This window comes from Myxocyprinus asiaticus, chromosome 1, assembly GCF_019703515.2.
Source record: "Myxocyprinus asiaticus isolate MX2 ecotype Aquarium Trade chromosome 1, UBuf_Myxa_2, whole genome shotgun sequence".
Taxonomy (NCBI): Eukaryota; Metazoa; Chordata; class Actinopteri; order Cypriniformes; family Catostomidae; genus Myxocyprinus; species Myxocyprinus asiaticus.
The window spans coordinates 12,742,952-12,763,484 of NC_059344.1; the positions used below are offsets into that span (position 1 = coordinate 12,742,952).

At 39.9% G+C, this 20,533-nt stretch overlaps 2 protein-coding genes across 4 annotated transcripts in view; both read left to right on the top strand.

Annotated features, from left to right (window-relative positions):
- The window catches only part of LOC127445520 (furin-1-like), a 156,754-nt gene extending 138,611 nt beyond the window's left edge, over positions 1-18,143 (top strand). For both annotated transcript variants that reach the window (XM_051705667.1, XM_051705676.1), the window contains exons 15-16: positions 1,587-1,715; positions 14,079-18,143. In XM_051705667.1, the coding sequence (XP_051561627.1) occupies positions 1,587-1,715; positions 14,079-14,695 (746 nt within the window). In that variant the 3' untranslated portion in view covers positions 14,696-18,143. The remainder of the gene's footprint in view (positions 1-1,586; positions 1,716-14,078) is intronic.
- A 2,127-nt stretch (positions 18,144-20,270) lies between these two features.
- LOC127445513 (tyrosine-protein kinase Fes/Fps-like) overlaps positions 20,271-20,533 on the top strand; it is a 53,023-nt gene continuing 52,760 nt past the window's right edge. For both annotated transcript variants that reach the window (XR_007898003.1, XM_051705657.1), the window contains exon 1: positions 20,271-20,428. The gene's annotated coding sequence lies outside the window, so the exon portion shown is untranslated. The remainder of the gene's footprint in view (positions 20,429-20,533) is intronic.

A 20,533-nucleotide genomic window follows, 5' to 3' on the forward strand; every position in this document is an offset into this window, starting at 1 on the left:
ACAGCAGTAGTTTGTTCCATTCCACTGTTCTGAATGATATCTCTGATCACCACCATTTCACATTTAAGTCTCTGCTTGATGGCACCCACTAATACTCAAAATTGTTGAACAATCAAGTATCACCATCTTGTATCAAATGTCTATGATTTGTAGTGCTGGGACTGATGGGTTAACGCACATGCTACTGACACATTGAGTGGGGTGTTTATGTGGGAGACATGGGTTCAGATCTGGCCTGCAACATGCCCTGACATATTTCCTGCGACTCTCTTACCAATGTTTTCCTGTCCCTTTTCTTCTGTCTTTGTTAAAAAAAATGGCAAAAGCCCAAAATAATAAAATAGAATGTAAACTTTGGTTTAAAAATTATTGAAAAGAATAAACTGACTGTGGCCTGGATTAAAACAGACACACTTTTATACACTCACTGACCACTTTATTAGGAACACTATGGTCCTATTAAAGTGCCCAACGTGGTCTTATGCTGATGTAGCCCATTTGCCTCAAGGTTTGACATGTGCATTCTGAGATGCTATTCTGCTCAATACAATTGTACAGAGGGGTTATCTGAGTTACTGTCTCCTTTCTGTCAGCTCAAACCAAATCTGGCCATTCTCCGTTGACCTCCCTCATCAACAAGGTGTTTCTGTCCACAGAACTGCCGCTCACTGGATTTTTATTTTTTTTTTGGCACCATTCTGAGTTAAAAAAAAGAGGAACGAGTCGAAATACATTTTTGTGGTAATCAACATTATGCCAGAAATGCTTTAGATTGAGCCTAACTTGAATTGAACCTGGAAAATTCCTTTAACCGTATTAAAATCATTGTAATGCATTGTCTCTCATGAGCTTTTGCTTTTAATACTTTAGCTGTAGCTTTGTACTATTCTGGTTTACTCCTTTTTATTTTTTTTTCTTCTTCCCTTTTCTCCCCAATTTGGAATGCCCAATTCCCAATGCGCTCGTGGTGGCATAGTGACTCGCCTCAATCCTGGTGGCGGAGGATGAATTTCAGTTGCCTCCATGTCTGAGACCATCAATCCGCACATCTTATCACGTGGCTTGTTGAGCGCGTTACCGCGGAGACGTAGCGCATGTGGAGGCCCATGCTATTCTCCTCGGCATCCACGCACAACTCACCACGTGCCCCACCGGGAGCGAGGAACACACATTATAGGGACCATGAGGAGGTTACCCCAAGTGACTCTACCCTCCCTAGCAACTGGGCCAATTTGGTTGCTTAGGAGTCCTGGCTGGAGTCACTCAGCATGCCCTGGATTTGAACTCACGACTCCAGGGATGGTAGTCAGCGTCAATACTCGCTGAGCTACCCAGGCCCCTATTCTGGTTTACTCTTGAAATTTGGTGTTGTGGCTCTTCTAATATTGTTGGCTCCTTTGATGAATTGCTTGTGCTTTCTCTTCATTTTTAAGTGTCATTTACATTTATTAATTTAGATGTAATTCAGTCTGCTGATTCAGAGATATTACAGCACAGTGAGATGTTGATTCAAAACCTTTTCTCAGTTTATAAGCTTCTTGTGTGCATGAGTCAGACTGTTTGAACTCACTCTCTCTATGTTGTAGGCACACTGACTCAGTTTACGCTGGTTCTCTACGGCACAGCCTCCAGTTTATCTGGACCTTCCACCCCAGACTCCAGCCAGACCGCTGACAGTAGCTGCAAAACCTACGACCTCAATGTGATCTGTACTGGTAAGCATTGATGGTGAAAGTGCGCCCCCTGTCAACTCTTAGTGGTACTTGCCTAGCTTCACTCGTTAAAAGTTCACCTAATAAGAAAGAAATTGTCATTATTTACTCTTACAAACTATTCAGTAGTTTGTTCCAAGCCTCGCTTTCCTCTGTGGAACACAAAAAGAGATATTAGGCAGAATGTTAGAGAATTCCATTCTAAACATAGCCTTAGATTTTTTTGAATATCAGACTAGTAGTCAAAGCAGCTGATATAATAATTAAAAAATGTTTACTACACTTCTGCACGTGTTGCTTCACAAAAGTATCTTACTACTGTTTGTACAAAATTATTCAGAGCAGTTGTGTATATGACCTTGGTAATCTCCCCACTGATTAAAAGATTTAAACTAAAGCTTTTTTTTTTTGCTTTTTTTTTTTCCAAGTTCCCTTTTGCTTGTGTTGAGTCTTAGCCATGACTTAGCAGTTCAGTTGTGTGTTCATAACACCATTCTGGAATTAGTTCACAATGCCAGCTGCACTGGCAGCAGTTTTCAATGCAGCTGTCCAGTTTCGCCTGCGGCCATGCCCCTCTGTGGGCACTGACTGTCAGCTCATTCTAACCTCATCACACACACTGACCCTAGCATTACTCTTTCATCAGCTCTTTCCCTCTCTCCTGTCACCTCATCTTTTGGATTCTCCACTGGCAGTCTTCTCCTTTTTCGTGCTTTCCTGAATGACACCTTTACAAAAAGCCCTTCATTATAAATTCTGCAAATCTTCACCCACTTTCTCACTCTTCCCCCAGATATATACAATTACCTGCTTTAACACTTTATCTATCACAAAATAATTTCTTAAGGCTTGTTCACACTAAATCTGATGCAACTTAATCTTGAGTAGACCTTTGACTAATGGTCTAAAGTCTGGTTCAGCCTGAAGCTTATTCTGGCCGAGAACCACCCAGTTAGACAAGGAGGGTCTGTCTGATGGTAGTCACCAACCACAGTTAGTTAATTTTGTTTATGTACTGTTTTTTTGTCAGTTCAAGTCATTTTTATTTGTATAGTGCTTTTCACATAATACATAGTTTTAAAGCAGCTTTACAGAAAATCTGACTTTAATGTCTTAAAGTCCCTATTGAACACATTCATTGGAAAACTTCATTAAAAATCATGCCTTAATGTTGGGAGAAACCTTGGGAGAAACCAGACTCCACTAGGGGAGCCAGTTCTCCTCTGGCTATACAGCTTGACCATAATGCCTATATTAGTTAACTACTATATGTGTAATACAAGTCATGTATTAAAGGAATAGTTCACCCAAAAATTACAATTTTCATAATTTACTCACCTTCATGCCATCCCAGATGTGTATGACTTCCTTTCTTCAGCAGAACACAAACTGAGATTTTTAGAAGAATATTTCAGCTCTGGAGATCTTCACAATGCAGATGAATGGGTATCAAAATATTGAAGCTCCAAAAAGCACACAAAGGCAGCATAAAAGCAATTAATACAACTCCAGTGGTTGAATCTATATATTCAGAATGATATGATAGGTGTGGGTGAGAAACAGATCAAAATTAAAGTCATTTTTAATTATAAATTCTCCACTCAGTAGGGGATGAAATGCACAAAGAATGTGAATCACCAAAAACTAAAGTGAAAGTAGAGATTTGTAGTAAAAAAAAGGACTTAAATATTGACCTGTTTCTCACCCCCACCTATCATATCACTTCTAAAGACATTTGTTTAACCACTGGAGTTTCAAAGTTTTAGTCACCATTCACTAGCATTGTGAGGAACTACAGTTATTCTTCTAAAAATCTGTGTGTTCAGCAGAAGAAAGACACACATCTGGGATGACATGATTGTGAGAAAATCAGAGAATCTTCATTTTTGGTGAACTATCCCTTTAAAAGAGTAGATTAAGTGATGTAGGGTCAGGTTTGCCTGAAATAGTTTAGCTCAGGAATAGAACAGCAGTGTAATTTCAACGAGTTGCTCTGCCTCAAAAGTGCTTGTTTTATTAGCCTAATATCTTGTTTACATGACTTTGTTTCCAGGGGCACCCTGACTTCTGGAAATTGCGTAACGCTAACCATAACTGCCAAATTTCAGCCATCTCTTGCTAGTTTTGTGTGCAGTATGCATCAGGCAGATAGTCAGTACATTTGCATGCCCTTTAAAAGTACATGCACTCAAAAAATTCATTAGTCAGATTTCAAAAGTAATCTGTCTTCTAAAAATATCATGGAAATGCTTTAGTCTGACTGAAATTGTACCAGTCTGATTTTTGCAAATCTAACTAGATAATGACCTAGAGAATGTTTGTTGTAGCTCAGCTTCGTCTAGCATGTGTACGTGTTAATAAAACCACAACTGGCCTGGCCGAGGTGACACGCAACATGTATTACCGTCACTTCCTTAGCTGATGTCCTTCCTTCAAATATTCGATTACGCATTGTCATGTATACTTTGACAGACAAATTAAGACTAGTTTGACTATGCAAAAATATGCTGTAGCACGATTAGAACTGCACATGTACACAAGTGAACGGATGGTGGGCGTGCCATCTGAGGTGCAATTAAAATGCAGCATCATGAACATATGAAATATTTACAGGCAATTTTTCACAACAAAACTATTTAGTCCCATGCTAAATTTCCATAATTAAAATAAATGAATAAACAAAAAAACAGTTCGGCTACTGTTCGACCTAGACTTCAGATCATTGCAGTATGATATTTCAGACTCAATGTGATGCATTGTTTTGTTGTACATGATTTTCATGCCGAAACTCCGGACTTGGAGAGTCCTTCCAAATCAGGCTGGGGTGAAACTACCCATTTCCGAGTTGGTATTCTAAACTAAATTTTGTGGCCATTGTATCTATCGAGTGGGGGGGTTGCGTGTCCTCCATTATAAGCATTGAGCGGTGGGTGGGTGGGGTGATTGCGTGAGCCACCGGTGCCCCCCTTTACACGGCCCCCCTATGCGTTGCATACCTTGCATTAGGGGTGTAACAGTTCTCGGTAAAAAAAAGAACCATACAGTTTGCCACTCACGGTTCAGGAAGCATTGGCACCGTGGTCGGTTCACCTCAAGTTTAATGGTGCATCTGGAGCACAAGTTTTGGTCAAGAAAACAAAGTGTCAAACAGAGTTACAACCTCCGCTAATGCACCTGTATGGCTTTGTAGATGGATGCTCCGCCTGTGTTTTACATGAGTTAACTTGATGACATCATAGTTCTGCATGCATTGTGCATAGTTGAAAATGGCAAGTGGAGAGGTCATGTGACGCCATGCAAGGGGCAGACGTGTGAGCGAAGAGCTCTGCGCACTTTGAAAGATTTTTAATTATTTTCATGTTATAATCTGGTGAATTTTGATACACCCAGTTACACGTTTGCTCTTTGATGCAAAACATGGCAAAAAAGTCAAAATCCTCGGGCTCTGGAGACATTAAAAGACACTTAAGTGTTCAGGATGAAAGCCCCGACAGGCCTACAGACCAGGGACTCGATTTGGATGGCGCGGCGAGAGAGGTGATCCAGCGTCAGTTGTCCAACATGTCGGTGATGTTGACTAAGATTCTTGCTGACTTGGAGGATCTCGCTGTAATACGTCGATCGAGTACAGCGATGGAAACAAAATTCCCTGAGCTAGTTACAAGAGTGACTGATGTTGAGAGACGAATCGATTTTTTTGGAATCTTCGGAGAGGAAATTAACTGCTAATCCGCTTGCGACCAGAGTTGATTTGACAAATTTGTGAGGCAAAATTGAGCAATCCGATGGCAAGGTTGTCGTGGGGGCTTGTGGGCGTTCATGGACCTTTTGAGTTTAAAGGAATTGTCGCCGGTTGCCGCTTTCATGCGCTGGGTTAATGCGCACGTTTTTCTTTTTTCTGTTTGTTTTGTTTGGGGGGAAGTTCGGGGTTTGATTGTTTCACTAACGGGGAATGTGGTCTGTTTGTTTTTGACACAATTTATTTTTTCTACTATATCAAAATGTCAAATGTTAATATGAGTATACTGTCTCTCTCCACATGGAATGTAAATGGGTTGGGGCACCCCATAAAAAGAAGGAAGGTTATTACTTTTCTTTAACGTAAGAAATATGATATAGTGTTTCTTCAAGAAACACATCTCTCCCCGCAGGAAGCTGAAAAATTTGGGAAGATAAGGGGTGGACATGTTTTTTTTTTTTAGTGCTGGCTCAAGTAAGAGCAAGGGAGTCATTATATTGGTAAATAAACATCTACGATTCAAATGTCTCAGACTAAAGATAAATTAGGGTGAGTCATTATTGTTATAGCTGAAATTCAAGGGCAGTTTGATTTTGGCTAATAATTTCGCACCTAACGCTGATGATCAGGGCTTTTTTATAGATCTTGAAGGGATGTTGCAAGCCGCTGGCACCCCTCATGATATAATACTGGGAGGAGACTTAAATCTTTTGATGGACTCAGTCCTTGATCACAGTGAAGCAAAAGTGTGTAAGCCCCCTAAAGCAACATTGACGCTTCACAGGATGTGTAAAAATCTTGGTCTTACGGATATTTGGAGACTTTTGAACCCATCTGGTAGGGACTATACATTTTTTTTTTCATCAGTCCGTAAGATTTATTCTAGAATAGATTTTTTTTTATATCTAAGTCCCTCATTTCATCTGTTGTGGATTGCTCAATTGGAAACATTTTAGTCTCAGATCACACCCTTGTGAGTTTAGAGGTAATGCCACATATAGAGAAAAAGAAATCATATAGTTGGTGCCTTAATGTATCCCTTTTGCAAAATCCTGATTTCCAACAAATGTTAAAGACTGAAATCAATGTTTATATGGAGACCAACTGGTCCTCAGTATCCTCTGTGGGCATGGCTTGGGAGGCACTTAAGGCGATTCTTAGCGGTCGGATCATACAGTATGCCTCATTCATCAAACAATCCAAAGCACGAGAACTCGGAGTTGGAAGGAAATATTAAAAGTGCAGAGGCAGAGCTGAAGCGCTGTATGTCAGCTGATGGCCTTAGAGAATTGACCCGATTGAAATATAGATATAATACTATTTTGTCGCGGAAAGTGGAGTTTTGGTTATTCAGGGCAAGACAGTCATACTTTGAGTCGGGTGACAAAGCAGGAAAACTTTTGGCTAGATATATAAAGCAGAGAGAGTCTTTTTCTACCATTCCCTCAGTGAAATCTGCTGGTGGTGAAATTTTTACCTCAGCCATTGATATTAATAATGCCTTTAAAGAATTCTATATTGATCTTTATAGTTCCACGTCTTCGTCTACTGATGAAGATATTAGAAACTTTGTGGAACCATTAGATCTTCCTAAACTGACGATTGAGCAAAAAAAACATTCTTGATTCTGAGATAACCTTGGAGGAGCTTGACGAGGTAATTAAGTCCCTACCTACTGGCAAGGCTCGGGGGCCAGATGGTTTTGCCGCAGAATTTTTTAGATCTTATGCTACAGAACTGGCTCCACTTTTGTTAGAAGTTTATACTGAATCATTAAAGAATGGAAAGCTTCCTCCAACCATGACACAAGCCCGGATCAGTCTGATTCTTAAAAAGGACAAAGATCCAAGCGAGTGTAAAAGTTACTTTTAACTAGATGTAAAAATATTGTCAAAAATTCTGGCTAACCGATTAAGTAAGGTTGTGACATCTCTTATACATACAGTTCAGGTGGGATTTATTCGGGGCCGTAGCTCTTCTGATAACATCAGGCGTCTCATCAATATCATGTGGTCAGTAGCGAATGATCAATCTCCGATCGCTGCCATCTCACTTGACGCCGAAAAGGCATTTGATATGGTAGAATGGGATAATCTTTTTAAGATTTTGGAAATGTATGGGTTCGGGAGTACATTTATTGGTTGGATTAAGTTACTTTATAGACACCCTGTAGCAGCGGTACAAACAAATAGATTAATTTCAGATTATTTTACTCTGAATAGGGGCACTCGGCAGGGCTGCCCTCTTTCACCATTATTGTTCTGTCTTGCCCTGGAACCATTAGCAGCCGCGATAAGAAAGGGGATGATTTTCCAGGGGTGGTTGCGGGAGGTGTGCCGCATAAGCTTCTGCTTTACGCAGATGATATTTTATTACTTGTCTCTGAACCTACTAGATCTATGCCTTGCCTCCACAGAATTATTATTTCCTTTTCCAAGTTCTCAGAATAGAAAGTCAGTTGGTCTAAATCCAAAGCTTTGGCTCTGACAGCATACTGCCCAGTGGCCTTCCAGTGGCCCAAACAGGGCATTAAGTATTTGGGTATTTTATTCCCAGCAAATTTGTCTGATTTATTTAGTGTTAATTTTGACCCTTCAATAAAAAGGTTTTCAAGTGATGTGGGCAGGTGGGCTTCATTACATATATTGATGATTGGGAAGGTTAATGTTATTAAAATTAATTGTATTCCAAAATTTAACTACCTGCTACAGTCTCTCCCTGTAGATGTCCCGCTATCTTATTTCAAGCAATTTGATAGCATAGCAAAGTCCTACATTTGGAATGGTAAACATCCCAGATTGCATTTTAATAAGTTACATAGGCCGATAGACAAAGGAGGGCTAGGCCTACCCAAGATTTTGTTTTATTACTATGCGCTCAGTCTCAGACATTTTGGCTCATTGGTCACTTCCACCTGAGAGAGCCCCTCCCTGGTTTGTTATTGAACAGGCAGTTCTTGCCCCTATTTCGCCATTTAAAAAGCATCTCTATCAAACTAATCGGAAAAGTTAAGTTACACCCCGTTATTTCGCATTTACACTCGGTATGGACTAAAGTGTCCAGATTGGTCATATATATGTGTGTGTGTGTGTATATGTATGTTTACCTTTCATTGTTATTTAAAAAAAAAAAAAAAAAGAAGGCAAGTGGAGAAAACGAGACGCTGATAGAGAAGCCCTGTGTGTTTCTCCTTTTTGGGAACATTTTCTTTTTGCAGTCAGTTACAACAGCGATGGTCAAAAGACTTTTACAAAACAGGCACTGTTTGCAGACTTCGCTCGACACGAGTGCTGTATACTGGTAATATATGTCAATAATGCACGTGAAGTTTCATTTAAAATGTGCACGCAAGTGCTTCCTGTTTCCTCACATGGCTGTAATCTGTCACGAGCGTCAATAATGCGCTTTGATTAATGGCATTAAGATGCCGTTATAGGAATACACTGATACGTGATTAATCAATAATTTTTAAGCAGGCACTCGGTGCTAATTCGGACAGACATGAAACAATGACTAAACCCTTGGTGTTCATGTGGAATTTCCACGTATGATTAAAATACTCAAGCAGCATTATCACAACATCCCTTCTCGTATGCATTTTAATAGCAAGTTTATTCCTTTTATAGTGATGAACAGCTTCCGAATATTGAATATATTTTGAGATGAGTTTGAAGTGCACTTTGTTGATGCATGTAGCATATAAGTGCGGATATTAAGTTAAAATGTTAATTTAGTAATTAGAGAAACTTTTTAGTTAAGAACCCTGAAATAAATTAACCATGGTTTTACTTTAGTAATATTGCAGTAAACATGACTGCTGTCACCATGATTTTCTGAGCAGAAATCATGGTTTTGATACAATTAACCATGGTTTTATTACAGTAATACTGTAGTTTCTATATAGTAACCATGATTTTACTATATATTGTAATCATCACAGTAACCATGTTTATATTGTTGTTACTGTGATTTTACTACAAATGCCATGGTTAAACTATGGTTACTGTTGTAAAACAGTGATTGTTATTTAAGGGCAAACCTGTTGAAGTGTTTACCAAATAGATTATTCTTTGGATTTGGCAGTAATAATTTTTTTTTCTGAACAAAGCAAATACCAACCGTACCGAAACCGTGATAAAAACCGAACTGTGAGAAATTTGAACTGTTACTCCCCTGCCTTGCATATGTTTTTGTGCCTCTGATATCAGGTGGATAAGCGCTTAAAGCCCATCTGCCTGACCTGTGCACAGAGCCCAGACTGGCATAAATCTGTCCCTGTCCTCTAATCTTACCTAGCCTAGAATTCTGTTCATGTATAAGTGTTAAATACTGTCACCACAGCAGACAAATATGTCCCAACAACCTATAAAATGGGACTTTGTGCTAAAAAAAGCGCAGATTGACCTGTGCAGTTGTTCAGAAGATGATGAGTTAGGTGATTCAGTAATTATTCCCAAAATGAAACATCATATATAAACTCAACAAAAAAAGAAATGTCCCTTTTTCAGGACACTGTATTTTAAATATAATTTTGTAAAAATCCAAATAACTTCACAGATCTTTATTGTAAAGGGTTTAAACAATGTTTTCCATGCTTGTTCAATGAACTATAAACAATCAATGAACATGCACCTGTGGAACGGTCATTAAGACACTAACAGCTTACAGACGGTAGGCAATTAAGATCACAGTAATAAAAACTTAGGACACTAAAGAGACCTTTCTACTGACTCTGAAAAACACCAAAAGAAAGATGCCCAGGGTCCCTGCTCATCTGCAAGAACGTGCCTTAGGCATGCTGCATGGAGACATGAGGACTGCAGATGTGGCCAGGGCAATAAATTGCAATGTCCGTACTGTGAGACGCCTAAGAAAGCGCTACAGGGAGACAGGAAGGACAGCTGATCATCCTCGCAGTGGCAGACCACGTGTAACAACACCTGCACAGGATCGGTACATCCGAATATCACACCTGCGGGACAGGTACAGAATGGCAACAACAACTGCCCGAGTTACACCAGGAATGCACAGTCCCTCCATCAGTGATCAGACTGTCCGCAATAGGCTGAGAGAGGCTGGACTGAGGGCTTGTAGGTCTGTTGTAAGGCAGGTCCTTACCAGACATCACCGGCAACTATGGGCACAAACCCACCTTCGCTTAACCAGACAGGACTGGCAAAAAGTGCTCTTCACTGACAAGTCGTGGTGTTGTCTCACCAGGGGTGATGGTCGGACTCGCTTTTATCGTTGAAGGAATGAATGTTACACTGAGGCCTGTACTCTGGAGCGGGATCGATTTGGAGGTGGAGGGTCCGTCATGGTCTGGGGCGGTGTGTCACATCATCGGACTGAGCTTGTTGTCATTGCAGGCAATCTCAACGCTGTGCGTTACAGGGAAGATATCCTCCTCCCTCGTGGTTCCCTTCCTGCAGGCTCATCCTGACATGACCCTCCAGCATGACAATGCCACAAGCCATACTGCTCGTTCTGCTCAGTGTTCTGCCATGGCCAGCGAAGAGCCCAGATCTCAATCCCGTTGAGCACGTCTGGGACCTGTTGGATTGGAGGGTGAGGGCTAGGGCCATTTCCCCCAGAAATGTCCGGGAACTTGCAAGGGCCTTGGTGGAAGAGTGAGGTAACATCTCACAGCAAGAACTGGCAAATCTGGTGCAGTCCATGAGGAGGAGATGCACTGCTGTACTTAAAGGAGACCTATTATTGCCATTTTTACAAGATGTAATACAAGTCTCAGGTGTCCCCAGAATGCGTCTGTGAAGTTTCAGCTCAAAATACCCCACGGATCATTTATTATACCATGTTGTAAATGCCTCTTTTAAGGTGGAATCAAAAACACGCTGTTTTCGTGTGTGCCTCTTTAAATACAAATGAGCTGCTGCTTCCCGTCCCCTATTATTATACAGACAGTAAATGTAAAAATAACGACATAGCTCTGGTCTCCGTGAATACAATCAGAGACAATGGTAACTGACAGTAAGCGTTTTCGGGTTAAAAATTAAAAATAACGACATAGTTCACTTCTCCGTGAATACAATCGGAGACAATGGTAACTTTAGCTGCATTAGCCGTGGAATCAGCTAACAAGCACATTCGGAAAGGCGATACTAAAGCTGGAACACGAACAGTTGGTACTGATCCATGCTTGAGAATCAAATATTTGGAAAATCCTGCTTTATATTTGTGGCAGCGGGGGCGTGGTCGAGCACCCGTCCGGAGAGAAAGCGGTAAGGGCGCTTACACCGGAGCTAAATTATGTCTAACACCCGTCTCTAGTTCCAGTGAGCTGGGGAGAGCGTCATATAAACAGCCACGCCACCATCAGAAGCAGAGAGAGAACAACATGTCAGTCCAGTATTGGCGTGTGTCCTGAATGTCAAAAAGCTGCATGTCTTTCAGGATGTTTGTTTATGGAGAGTTTTTGTTATTGATGAAGCTATCTGAGTGAACCCAGGAAAACACTAGAGAGAGTGTACAGGCTGTGCAGAGGGCAGAAAATAAAAGCCTTACTTTGACGGTGTCTGAGCTTCCCGACTCATCCTTTCCAGTGCAGCCTTCACAATATTGATCCTCATTCACAAAGCAGTCTGGTGTAAAATGATTTGCAAAAACATACACGAATTTTGGTATGTTTTGGGGCACATTTGCTTCAAAAACAAAACTTGTCCACTGCGTCTTCAGTGGCTCTGATGCTGGGAGTACATGCAGTACATACAGACTCTTATGTTCACTTTTACAGCCTACAACAGAACACTTATGATGCTTACGAAGCTGAGACATTATTCTTCTCACCATTGCTGCTCCAGCGCGGAAAAAAATGGTGGACTGTGTGTAGATCACTCGGGGGAGGATCTGTGATAATAGGGTGGAGTCCGTCACCAGTCGTGGGCGTGCACAGGGCACTTTAGAGCAGAAACGAAAACCGATCATTTTGAGACACTGTTTTTGATTAATAGAAATATAAGAAAGAGGAGTGTGTGGACTTTTAACATTGTAGGGTGGCTGTGTACACACACTGCCAACTCACATTTGTTCAAACATCATGTAAAAGTGAATTTTGCGTAATAGGTCCCCCCTGTTTTGATTTTGACCCCCCCCTTTGTTCAATGACACATTATTCCATTTTTGTTAGTCACATGTCTGTGAAACTTCAGTTTATGTCTTAGTTGTTGAATCTTTTTATGTTCATACAAATATTTACACATGTTAAGTTTGCTGAAAATAAAAGCAGTTGAAAGTGAAAGGACGTTTTTATTTATATATATGTGTGTGTGTGTGTGTGTGTGTGTGTGTGTGTATATATATATATATATATATATATATATATATATATATATATATATATATATATATATATATTATACTTTTTTGTACTGTGCAAAAGGTGTAGGCACATTATAATTTTCAGAAAAATATTTGTCTTAAAACGGTTACTTTATTCTGGTTTTAGTGTATCAGTAGGAAATATCAATTATAGATTTCAGCGTTCCCTTTGCAAATATTATTGAATAGAAGAAGAACAAGGAGTGCTACAACAGATGGCATGGCCCCCACTGAGCCCGGATCTCAACATCATTGAGTCAGTCTGGGATTACATGAAGAGACCGAAGCAATTGAGATAAAATACATAGAAGAACTGTGGCAAGTTCAACGAGAAGCTTGGAACATCATATCTGCCAACAACCATGAAAAACTGTGTCCATGTGTACCTAGTAGAATTGGTGCTGATTCTTAAGGCAAAAGTTGTCACAACAAATGTTGATTTAGCTTTTGTCGTGTTTACTGGACTTTCATATGACCTTAATTGATAAATGAAACCTATTGTTGATTGTGCTAGCATTGTTTTTGAAGAAATCCTCACTGTGCAACATTTTCTCAAGTGCCTAAAGCTTTTGCACAGTACTCTATAAAAAAAAATTAAAAAAAATTGTTTAACGGCAATTTTTTTTACAGTAACACACTCTATATATACTGGAGATTGGTCAAACGTATTTTTATGTGGTAATCAGCAATATGCCACAAATCTTATCAGTAGAGCTTACCTTGTTTTTAAACATGGAACATTCCTTTAAGCCTATAAGCATCAATACTGGTGGGTTACATCACTAGGTTAGATCATTACACCAGTAGGTGGTGACCATTGAGTTTCTTTGTTAGCATTATGAGAGAGTCATTTCATTCACTAAAGAGATTAGTATAAAAATACAAAGTCGTTCATGGCCAAAACGTGTCTTATGGCCCTTTATTAAAATGTGCATGTCTACTGATCAACTAAGAGACTCGTAAAATGTTACATTCATTTAGTTTGTTCATGAATGTCTCCAGACTCAAAACACCAGCTTGTTTAGTTAAGGGTGTATTTGTTCAGTATGTCCAAGTAATTATGTGTTTTCACAGCTAACACTGTAATGCTATTTTCCCATGCCATAGTCAGACTTCAGCGAACGGAAATGTGCAAGTGCATGGAAGTGAAACGAGAATCTTTCCTTTGAAAAATTCAAAAACACCTCAAATCTATGCACATTTTCACTCTGATTGTGGTAATGGGGTGTGTGCTGTTTATCTCCTAGCATTTGTTAGTGATTAAACTTTTTTTCCTCTTCCTCATGCAGAGTGCAATCCAGAGTTCTACTTGTACCAGAAGGGCTGCGTGCGAAACTGTCCAGCCGGTTTCACCCCAGGCACCCGTTCCACCTTCCCTCCCAACAACGAGGTGGCGTCCGTCCTGCACCCCGCCTGCCTGCCCTGCCACACCTTCTGCCTCACCTGCAGTGCTACGGGACCTCAGGACTGCCTCTCCTGCCCCCCTCACAGCCACCTGGACACCGTCACCGGCACCTGTCTGCACCAGAACCAGATCCAGCGAGAGTCTCCAGACGGCGGACTGTTTCAGTTGCACGGTGATGGCTCGTCCAGGAACCTTAACCTAGACTTCTCTCGCCTGCCTGTTACCGTGGCAGTACTTAGCTGTGCCTTCATCGTGGCTACATTTGTGGGTGTGTTCAGCTTGCTGCAGCTGCTTGCCCGCAACCAGAACAAACTTCACTCTGCGGAGGCTGGACCAGGCTCCGGCTTACTATTGGGCTTTGGCTTAAACCGCACCGCAGTCGCCTACAAGGGCATCCCCAGCGTTTGGCAGGAGGACGAGGCCAACTCTGAGTCAGAGAATGAGGAGTTTGATATTCATAATGAGAGGACTGCCTTCATTAAAACACAAAGTGCTCTTTAACCCCTTCTCGTCCACGTCCTCCCCTCTCTAGTCTCTACTGCACTGTTGTCTCTTCATATCCACTGGTGTGTTTGCCTCCGGGGTTCATCTGAACATATCTCACTTTCTCTGTTCTCCCGTTTCTCTCTTGGGGTTTTTTTGTTTGTTTATCCAGCTCTGTTAGTTATGAGCCATGATTCACCTGGGTGGTAGACCTCTTGGTGCCTCTATGTGGAAAGTCGATTGTCACAGTTTATCAGCAGGGCTGTTCTAAAACTACAATAAATGGCTGATTATTGTTTGGCCTCTTCCTCTTTCGTGATAGTAACGCCTCCTAATGGCTAGTGAGGTTTGAAGAAAAAAGGGGTGAAAATGAGAATGAGAAAAACAGAGCTTTTCTGTGAGTGAGTGAAACTACATTTACATGAAGTCAATCCTTGTGGCAGTGATTTAACACAGGTCTGATCCACTCGCTTTGCAGGGAGCCTTTTAGAAGAACATATCACTATTTCTGCATGTTTAGAATCTGGAAAGGAGGCCACATACACTCATTTGTAGAGCTCACTTCTCCCCAAGAGCACCTACGTTACTGAATTCAAGCCAAAATGAAAATTATTTACTTACCCTCATATCATTCTAAACCCTTATGATTTTCTTTCATCAATAGAACACAAAAAATGATATATTGCAGAATGTCCAGAGTGCTCTTTTTAATAATGGGTAGTGCAGCTGTCTAGCTCCAAAAGTGATTTTAAAAAAAGACACCATAAACGTATCAAAGTGATCCATACAACTCATGCACTTCGTGCCAAGTCTTCCTAAGCCATACACTGGCTTTGTGAGAGGAAGAGAATGAAATTGAAATGGTTGTGCACTCTTCTCCTCAGATGAAGCTCTGAAATCTCATTCAATGCCAATGTGGCATATAAAGACATGTTTGTCATTAGTGAAGTTGCAAAAACCAATGCCGTTTGACAGCATGATGTCAAACTTGTCATATCTGAACAGAACACAAGAACGAATGAGATTTGAGATTTTGAGCAAAGAACAATTTCAGTACATTCTGCAAAGCTATCATACGGCTTTGGCACACAGGTCGTATAGACTGCTTTTTGGTACTTTTATGGTATGTTTAGAGTTGCCTTATACATATTTAAAGGATAGAAAAGAGCAAGCATGACATGATGGCAAAATTAAAATTTTTAATTTTAAAGTCCCTTTAAAATGGCAGGAACCTTGAGATGACACTGATCTCTTCCAGCCTCTCTGAGCAAGCTCTGCATTCTCTTTTATTATTCTGTTCTCCAATCATGGATTTAAAACACTACATTTACATTTTACATTTAGTCATTTAGCAGACGCTTTTATCCAAAGCGACTTAGAAAATGAGGAAGGATACAACAAGAGCGATTCATCATCAAGGAAACGGTAACACGATAAGTGCTGCAATACAAACTTTCAGTTTTATCAGAAAAGTACTAGCCAAGACGGAGATAAGAGTGCAAACCTTTTTTCTTTTTTTTTCTTTTTTTTTTTTTTTAAGTGCTCATGGAAAAGTTGTCTTTTTAGCCATTTTTTGAAAACAGAGAGGGAGTTTGCTGGTGTTGGGAAGGTCGTTCCATCATCACTAGATGAGATCCCTGCCTAAGTCCCATCATAAAAAGGACTACCTTTTTCATCTTTGTGGGGATTATCCATTTATTAAATTTAGAGATTTTGGAGGTTTTCTTCTGCCCAGTATGAATGACTTTTATAAAGTATTACTACTGTTTATTAGTAGTAGTATGCTTGGCCCTGTCAGCTCATGAGTGATTTTTCTATTCTGAATCCCATATTCATGATCTACATGTGGCTCTCATGCAGTATCTTTAATAAGTGACAGAAATGAAAAGATGTGATTCACTGAATGTGTGCAATAGAGACCCAAAGTAGGTGTGTATAGGTTTGTGTGTGAATACATTCCCTTAGGGTTGGTCACATGATGTTCTCAGCTTATATGTGAAGTATGGCTTCCTTTTTCATATCATGACAATAATTTGCATTAGTGTGGTCAGCCTTTTTTTTTTTTTTTTTTTTTTTTTTTTGCAAACAATCTTCCAATAGCTGCACAAAACGAGAGACAAAACCATGTCCAGTCGTAAGATGCCACAAACTACTACAATTTGCAGCCTTGTAAAAAAAATTAGCAGACTGTAATTCATGTAGGGCAACCAACACTTTTATTATGTAGTTGACACATAAGCACAGCTCTTTTTACTGAATTTCAAAATGCATCCTTTATTGACAACTCCTTTCTGTGCAAAGGCTATAAACCAGCAGAACATCTCTATTTACGTCATCCTGGAGTTTTACGGCCGTTAAATATCTTGAGACATTACAAGAATATTTTGTGGTCCAGTACTGCCTTGTTCCTAAATCATAGTTAAATGCAGTTTTGTTTTTTAGGGTTCAAAATATGTTAGCTCTTCTCAACAAAGTTTTCCATCCCTCCCTTTCTTCTAGAGGTTATCTAGAGACAAAAACAAATCTGCAAACTACTATTTAGCTGAACAATTCTTACAAAAAATAATTGGCAAAAAGTTTAAAGTTGCACCACTTTGTGAATTCATTGAAATCATTGAACTGAATTGAAATGAAAGATGTGGCACAATTTATCTGAATTCATGATGTAAATATAGATATTTAACATGCCTGAAATTTATTTGAATCTGATCTGAAAGTGATATTCACATGTCTTGGAATCTCACTTTCCTCTTCTTTTTTTTTTTTTTTGGTTCTCTTTCACTGTTTGCAGTTTTAGCTAAACGTAATCTTGATCCCATTGAGCTATTTTACGCCCCTGCAGTGCTGATGTGGTATTACAGCTGTATTTTTGAGAGCTTCAACATTTGCAATGGCATGACCCAAGACCACATGACAGACATCTGCTTGCCCTTGAGTGGTAACATAATCAGTAAAACACTCACTGAGTAAATTAGTTGATGATGTGTTGGTTTCCCACCCCCCTCGTTTTTATTTTGAGCTGTATTGTAATTTTAAATTGGGTTGCTGTGTAGGTTGGCCATTTTTTTTCTTGATGAATCTCTCATTTATAGTAAGAGTGATTGTGGTCAAATTGCTGGTGTGATGGCAACAGTTTTACGCAGTATGGTTTCACCTTGATGGTGCAATATTTCCATTGTACTTTGTGGGATTGAATGTCCTTTTGGTCATAGGATTTTATCACCTTTATTTGATGAGTCAACTGATGCATGTAGATCCCCAAGTAAAAGACACCAATCATTTTTATGACTACCTGAGATGGGACAACTATATAAAATAAGGCCTATTTTTGTACTATATATAGTGCATTGTCATTTTCATGTAATTTAAAGATTATTTTGCTTTGTTTTTGTGTTCTTTTTATTTAATTGATGTCAATATGCAAATTATAGATTATTCAAAAAATAAAGATCTATGCAAACTTCAACATTTTGATTTGTGGCATCTTTGTATTTTCTTAGTTTTTTTTTTTTTTTATGCAATAACTATGACTTATTCACTTTCACACAAATCACGAGTAAAACGGCAGATTATCAGTTTATAAACACTTTTTTTCTTAGTTGGTTTTTAACAAATATGTTAATTTTATCCACAACAATACTTTAACAACTAAATTATTATTATTTTTTTTTTTTTTTAAACAGTCTTTGGAAGTTGAAAGGTCTTTTTCTGGATGATTTAATTGAGATGCTCTTAACAGATGTACATAACTTTTGAAAATGTGTCTTGAAACTGTTGAGCAGAATGGTCTAGCATCCTGTTGAGGTTGAAGTGTTGCTTGCGTTGGCTTCAAAGATTTGACTGTCAGCAGCATAATAGTAAGTGTGAAATGCTTATCATTTAAACTGATCTAACTGGTCAGTTCCTAGACATGGTTTTGCAAACAGATTAAATCTATTTCGGCATTCAGCAGATGTCAGTTCTCAGTTCTACTTTTGACAACCATTAAGTTCAGTTTCAATTTAGACTCTTAAGACACAAGAAAATTATATTTTGATCTGTATAAACAGTGCTTTACTGAGAAAATGAAAACAAAGCAACTGCTTGAAGTGTAACTGGAAAATATAAAAAGATTCAACAACTAAGTCACATGTCTGTGAAACTTGTTCAGTTTATGTCTAACAGAAATGGAATAATGTGTCCCTGAATACGGGTCAAAATCAAAAGTAACAGTCAGTATCTGGTGTGGCCACCAGCTGCATTAAGTACTGCAGTGCATCTCCTCCTCATGGACTGCACCAGATTTGCCATTTCTTGCTGTGAGATGTTACCCCACTCTTCCACCAAGGCACTTGCAATTTCCTGGACATTTCTGGGTGGAATGGCCCTAGCCCTCACCCTCTGATCCAACAGGTCCCAGACGTGCTCAATGGGATTGAGATCTCGGGCTCTTTGCTGGCCATGGCAGAACACTGACATTCCTGTCCTGCAGGAAATCACGCACAGAACGAGCAGTATGGCTGGTGGCATTGTCATGCTGGAGGGTCATGTCAGGATGAGCCTGCAGGAAGGGAACCACATGAGGGAGGAGGATGTCTTCCCTGTAATGCACAGTGTTGAGATTGCCTGCAATGACAACAAGCTCAGTCCGATGATGCTGTGACACACCGCCCCAGACCATGTCGGACCGATCACACTCCAGAGTACAGGCCTCGGTGTAACGCTCATTCCTTTGATAAACGTGAATCCGACCATCACCCCAGGTGAGACAAAACTGCGACGCATCAGTGAAGAGCACTTTTTGCCAGTCCTGTATAGTCCAGCGAAGGTGGGTTTGTGCCCATAGGCAATGTTGTTGCCGGTGATGTCTGGTAAGGACATGCCTTACAACAGGCCTAGAAGCCCTCAGTCCAGCCTCTCTCAGCCTATTGCGGACAGTCTGAGCACTGATGGAGGGATTGTGTGTTCCTGGTGTAACTTGGGCAGTTGTTGTTGCCATCCTGTACCTGTCCCGCAGGTGTGATATTCGGACGTGCCAATCCTGCCCAGGTGTTATTACACGTGGTCTGCCACTGCAAGGACGATCAGCTGTCCTTCCTGTCTCCCTGTAGCGCTGTCTTGGGAGTCTCACACTACGGACATTGCAATTTATTGCCCTGGCCACATCTGCAGTCCTCATGCCTCCATGCAGCATGCCTAAGGCATAATTAAATGTAACTATTTCGATTTAATTTATCAAAGATTACTCAATTTAAATTGATAGAATGTTATGAAATTGAATTTCGTAAATTTTATTTTTATATTATGAGTGCATATCAGAATTGTTAGCCACTAGCAAGCATAAAAATAAAAATAAAAATATCCAGAACCGTTTTCAAATGTCTCATTTTATACAGTAATGGTGTACTATTAAAATAATAATAATAATAATAATAAACTATTAAATAGAAATCTTCAATGCGAACCTAACTCTGAAATGTGAATGTAGATGTTTTAAAAGTGTGTGTGTGTGTGTATATGACATTGTTTAGGTATTACAGTGTAGCAGTTTGAGGTTTAATCCTTTTGAATGGATTGAGTCCTCCTCCTCGTCTATGCTGTATCATGTCTTCCTGTTTTCATCTCGCCTGCCGCTCCTATCAGCACAAGAGTCCGTGTGTCTCATCGACTCAACCGCTTTCAACGCGTTCTGTTTGTCGCGTTATGTAATGGATATTTACCCCCTTTGACCTCACTGAAAGAAGACATTTCGCTGCGCCAGACGAATTTGAGGTGAGAATTTCAGTTCTCAGCAATACAGAAAACATACAATATTAGGATCTCTAATCTTTCTAAGTATTATCTCGCGATCCATTTAACGGTCTGCTGTTTATGAAG